We start from the raw sequence: 5,750 nt of genomic DNA, 5'->3' as shown, positions 1-5,750 counted from the left end.
ATCCCTCACTTGTGCGCTAAAAGTCCATTCAAATACCTCAACTTTCCTTTATCAAAAAAAAAAAAGACCTCAACTTTCCTTTATTCCAAACAAGGTACACACTCTTTTTCCTCTCCTCTTAATGAATCCTTTGTGACTTTACTGATTTTGATCAGCTCGCTACTGTGTTTTTGTGTGTAATTACAGTGTGGTTTGTAGAAAAAAAAAAAAAAAAAAAAAAAAATGGGGTGTGGGAATTGCTTAATAATTTGTCGAATTCTCTGAGTGTTGGTAATGGCTGGTGGGTCATCGAGTGTTGGGTTTTTGAGAAGCGAGGTTGTTTTGGGGGAGATGTGGAGTCAGAGTGTGGTTGTAGAGAGTGTGAGAGTCAGAAATGTGGTCAAGGTGGTGGCTTTGCCAGTGTTGTGTAGAAAAAATAGGAGGGTTGTGGTGGCGAATGTTTCAAAATCAAACCCACTTGGTGAATCGCAGTCTGGTGTGGCCTCTGTTTCGGTTTCGAAAGGAGGAGGTAATAGTGATAGTGGTAGTGTTGTAGGGAAAGATATTAGGATTTTGGAAACTGGGTTTGAAGTAAAAGCTGATAATGATGGGAATGGTGGTGGGGATGTGCTGGGTGGAAGTGGAAATGGGAGCTTTAGCAGTGGTGGAGGAGGTGGAGATGACAATGAGGATGACAAAGAAGAAGATGAGTTTGGGCCAATTTTGAAGTTTGAAGAGGTGATGAAGGAGACAGAGGCTAGAGGGGTTAGCCTTCCTTCGGATATGTTAGAGGCCGCGAAGAGCGTGGGGATTCGCAAATTGCTTCTTCTTAGATATTTGGATATGCAGGTATGACTTTATTAAAGTTTCTGTTTTATCTTGTTTTTTTTTAGTGCCTGTATCATTAATAAGTTTTTTTCCCCAACCAGTGATTTTGTTAATTGAATTGTAGGGGTCAGTCTGGCCTCTGGGTTTTGCAATGAAGTCATGCTCTATGCTTCGGAATAGAATGTTGGCTGATCCATCCTTTCTTTTTAAAATTGGAACTGAGGTTTGTTTATCTTGTTTGGATATATATTCAATACACATATTTTGTAGAAATAGAATTATGCTATATCTGCCAACTTTTATCTTGGAGTAGATAGTGTTGTCAACTCTGTTGCTCAGGACGTAGTATTAGATCACTCATGCGTTAACTTGGTATGCACCATGCAATAAACTACCCAATTTAGTAAATTTTTATAAATAGAGTATTGGAATACAAAACCTGAACTTTGCAAATTGTGAAAGCAGTTAATAAGGCATTTTTGCACTAGGCAAGTTAGACTGTCAAGTGCCCTTCCCATTTTATACAGGTTAAAGGCCCTTCCAAAGTTGTGGCCAACTTCCTGTGTCACTTGAATTGGTCATATGTGAGGGTCTCCATATGTGTAACGTCTTAGAACACTGTCGATTTGGTTGTCATTCGTATATTTTTATGTATGAATCTTATCAACATTGATGTAACGTGATACAGATAGTCATTGATTCTTGTTGTGCTACGTTTGCGGAAGTTCAAAAAAGAGGCAAAGACTTTTGGGCAGAATTTGAGTTGTATGTTGCGGATCTGTTGGTTGGAGTGGTGGTTAATGTTGCTTTGGTTGGTATGTTGGCACCCTATGCTCGTATTGGGGGACCATCTGTATCTAAGGGATTCCTTGGACGAATGCAGCATGCTTATGGAGCTCTTCCTAGCAGGTTATTAGCTCATGCCAAGGGTGTTTTTTTAAGCTCAGACAAAGAAAAGTGTTCAACTATTTTCCTCATAAAGAAATGTTTCAACTTTCTTGTTCTGGATGCAGCCTTTGTAAAGTTGTGATTGAGCTTTCAATCACACATTTATCTTGCATTCTGAATACATATTCGTATTTGTTCTGTCTCAAATACATATTCAACTTTAGAATCTAGGTAAGATTTTAGTAAGGCTTTTAAGTAATCTTCTTGTGCAGTGTATTTGAAGCAGAAAGACCAGGATGTAGATTTACCGTAAAGCAGAGAATTGGTACATATTTTTATAAGGTAAGTTATACATATCTGTTCTGAAACATGGTGGAACTTCTGACATATTTATAATTGTTGACTAACCAATTCTGTTTCCAGGGTATTCTGTATGGAATAGTTGGCTTTGGATGTGGCATTATTGGCCAAGGGATTGCAAATTTGATCATGACTGCCAAGCGGTATACTTCCTATATGCATCCTTCCTTTATATTTGTCACATGCTAACCGCTGCTCTTGCTCTTTTAGCAATTTTAAATAGTGGTTGGTATGTAGTCATTTTATTTTTTCTTCCCATCAATTATTTGAGAATCTTTGTATTCTTTGGGCATTTTCCACTTTTTGGTATGGTGCATTACTGATGCTATCATTCATATGGCAGTTACTAAGTCAGGAACCCAGTTGCAGTTCTTTTTGCTGCAAGTAATCCATGATAAGCCATATCATGCTGTCTTCCACTTAAGGGAAATGGAAGAACATGTTTGCTTTGCTTATTCCATTTCTGACGAGACACAGAATACACGTTCAAAAAAAAAAAAAAAAAAAAAATTTCAAGAAGCTATGCTTTCACTTTAGGCTTCTATCTTGTGCACGTATTTATGACCGCTTGACTGGTAATAGTCCTGCTAGTAATTTTACTGGTTAAAAGTATTCTCTGCAATTTGTAATGAAATCTGTTTTAAGATGATAATATATAGGAATTTTTCTTAGAAACCATTTCTTCTTGAACTAAAAAGTGGATATGTAAAGTATCCACTATTGTGTCTAATGTAATTCCTGTCATATTATATCTAAGGCTGTGATTGGCGCCCTATATCTAAAGGGTTGGATTGGATTGAATTGAATTGACTATTTTCTGTACTGTGCTTGGAAAATTCTTTGATTATATTAAATAGTGAAAATATCTTACTGAAATTTTCTGCTAGTGGATTGCGGGCGGTGGTAAATATTGGAGTTGGAAGGGATTTGTTTAAAAAAAGAAAGTAATTATTGTTGGTTAACCATCACCAACAAGCATAAGTGCACAGCAGTTGGCCGATGATGGCAAATTCACATGGCTGGCAATTCTCTGCTGGCAGAAAGATTTAGCGATCAGCGGTAATCTTGAGATCGTTTGTGGTGACCTCAAGGTGGCCAAATTGCAACTTTTGGACAAACTGATAGGGTGACATATTATCCCCACAGGCTGTATACAATAATACCACTTACATCCTTGTGTTGTTGTGTATGTCACATGGGAGATTAAAAATTCCAAAGGGATTAGTATATCCAATCCAATTGGTCATGCAAAATTAATAGATATGAATGGTTTTGTCCAATCCAACCTCTATCACGTTGCATCAAACACTGCCTGAGAACAATATCTTTTACAAGAAATAGCTAGTTTGTGGTTTTTTTCCAAATGAAGTGACATTTCATCTTTTAGTGTATGTGGTTTTCTTTTCTTCTAGTGGAACATTCCTCACCATAGTATTTCTCCATATGTCAGGAGTATAAAAAAATCAGAAGACGACATTCCTGTGCCACCACTTTTGAAGAGTGCTGCTCTGTGGGGTATGCCTTACTTCACTGTTTAGATTTGCTACAAGTTGTCAGGCTCATTTCCTTAAATATGATCTTGATACAAGTTTTTGGTATCTCTGAGCTGGTACATATTTTATTGTTGTTACTAGTTCCTCATCAGTTTTGAGAATATCCAAAAGGTTTTGGTTTGGTATGTTTCCTTGATTTTTACTAACTTTATTGAAGTTGTTCCTTTCTCTTTGAGTTTGTTTTCTCTTCCAATTATAATAGCTCAAACTCTGGATTTGATGCTAATTGTATATATTTTGCAACATCTGAGTTAATGTGACTGCCATGTTGTGAATCTTGGAGCTGATTTGTCGCAAATTGATATTCCTGGTATTGGACATCTAGCTGTGAGGTCAACGACTCAAACTTTTTCTACTAGACAAAACAGAGATAAAATTTAGAGATAGTGGGACTCTGGGAGGGCTCCTCTGAGGCTATAGTTGTAGATTTGCCTTCAGTCTGCACTGCACTGGAGCTGAGCTACTAAAAATTTCTGTCCAGCAGGGGTCTTCAGCTTATTTATGAACTGTATTCAGTAATACTAGGATTGAGGAATTATGTAGGCATTTTATGATGGTAAAATGTACTCAAGTGTGCTTGACGGGGTATTCAATCTAGATTCCATTATCAGAATGCCTTAACTTTTACCTATAAAATGAAAATGATAAGCTTCTATTCCCACTGAGCTATTGCAACTTTACAGCAGGAGCATGACATACTTCTGGCAATAGTCCTGCTGTAGGTACTTACCATTGAATCTCACAGCTCTACACAGAGAGTATTGTTGCCAAAAAGTGAACCAAGATCCATTGCACTGTTTGATAATTTCTTGTAGCTGGTGCAGTACCGGTGGAAAACTTGTGTTTGATGCAGCCATGTTTTATTGCAGTTTTTAATGTTTCCTGATTTGCCACATATTCACCATTTTTGTCCAAGACAAAGATTGGGTCCTAAGTCCAAACATGTTTGAAGCATATTTTCCATCCCTATTAGGCCATTTACATGGTGATTTATAAGACTATGCATGTGTATTATTTAAACAAGTCACACGACTTATTAAAAAAGTTATGTGACCACAATTACACATTGATGGTCTCTTCAATCGCCGCATACTGGGTTGAAGCAAGATAGCTCCAAACATGTTTGGAGCCAAACTTTTTCCTTTTGTCCATGATTTTTCTTTCCTCTTTTGTAGTACAGACATGTTCTATGTTACCTACCTTGATTATTCATTTCATATTGACTATTACTACATTTTGGTGCTGATTGCCTTCTTTATTCAAACTTATCTTCTAGCTCTGAGTGTTAACTAATTTTGAAATAGTTCTTTAGTTTTAGTTGCCATCTATATAGCCTGTGCTCTCAGCGATAACTTGAGGTTTAATTGTCATGCATCTACTCTTTTCTGCTGATTGGTTATTGTTCTCTCCAATCTTGCAGGTGTATTTCTTGCAGTTTCTTCCAACACCCGTTATCAGATCATCAATGGACTGGAACGTTTGGTAGAAACATCTCCTATAGCAAAGCAGGTTCCACCTGTTGCAATGGCTTTCACAGTTGGTGTGCGATTTGCCAACAATGTATATGGTGGGATGCAATTTGTGGACTGGGCTAGATGGAGCGGGGTACAATAATTATGGCGTCTCAATTTTTAGTTGAAGTTTTTTTTTAGGGGGACTTAATTTTTTTCATTTTATGTCTGGTACTCTTTATTCTATTGGATTTTTATTATGTACAATTTCCAAATCTAGAAATGCTAGCAGAGGGCTGTTTTATCCTTGGAGTTTACATAAGCCCCAATGCAGTTTGATCTTTCAACCAATTGGCCGAGATTTGTATTATCGTTTTGTTATTTCTTCTCTCCTGGGACTAGAGGTCACCAATTAGTAAGTTAGTCTACCCTGAGTTTCTTTTAAAGGAAGAAACTGAATTCTTTTTTTTTTTTTTTTTTCTGAGAAACTGAAACTGAATTCTGATAGTACCCAATCTTGTCTATCTTCTACTAGGCTTTTAATTTTTCTTTATCCTAGGTCAGTGTGAATGGTTTGCAAGTCCTTAACATAATCATGACAAAGGGCCCAATAAATCCTTGAAGTCTACATTTTTGAGTCACACTAATGATTCAAAAGTACTAATTTCTTTTTGATGGGATGAAATTGATT

At 36.9% G+C, this 5,750-nt stretch overlaps 1 protein-coding gene across 1 annotated transcript; it reads left to right on the top strand.

Annotated features, from left to right (window-relative positions):
• Positions 1–228: 228 nt before the first annotated feature.
• LOC111986777 (protein RETICULATA, chloroplastic) lies at positions 229–5,410 on the top strand. The gene is made up of 7 exons (XM_024018458.2): positions 229–828; positions 932–1,030; positions 1,496–1,716; positions 1,968–2,037; positions 2,119–2,198; positions 3,506–3,570; positions 5,029–5,410. The coding sequence occupies exons 1-7, from the start codon at positions 274–276 to the stop codon at positions 5,220–5,222; spliced, it is 1,284 nt and encodes a 427-aa protein (XP_023874226.1). The 5' UTR covers positions 229–273; the 3' UTR covers positions 5,223–5,410.
• The last annotated feature ends 340 nt before the right edge of the window (positions 5,411–5,750 follow it).

Source organism: Quercus suber, unplaced genomic scaffold, assembly GCF_002906115.3.
Source record: "Quercus suber isolate HL8 unplaced genomic scaffold, Cork oak 2.0 scaffold_502, whole genome shotgun sequence".
Taxonomy (NCBI): Eukaryota; Viridiplantae; Streptophyta; class Magnoliopsida; order Fagales; family Fagaceae; genus Quercus; species Quercus suber.
This window is presented reverse-complemented; position numbering and strand designations above follow the sequence as displayed.

Bases quoted from the DNA above. Each gene is read 5' to 3' on its own strand.
- LOC111986777 (XM_024018458.2), top strand. From the start codon at position 274: ATGGCTGGTGGGTCATCGAGTGTTGGGTTTTTGAGAAGCGAGGTTGTT. The intron at 1,717-1,967 runs GTTATTAGCTCA...CTTCTTGTGCAG, and splicing joins TATGGAGCTCTTCCTAGCAG to TGTATTTGAAGCAGAAAGAC. The intron at 3,571-5,028 runs GTATGCCTTACT...CCAATCTTGCAG, and splicing joins GAAGAGTGCTGCTCTGTGGG to GTGTATTTCTTGCAGTTTCT.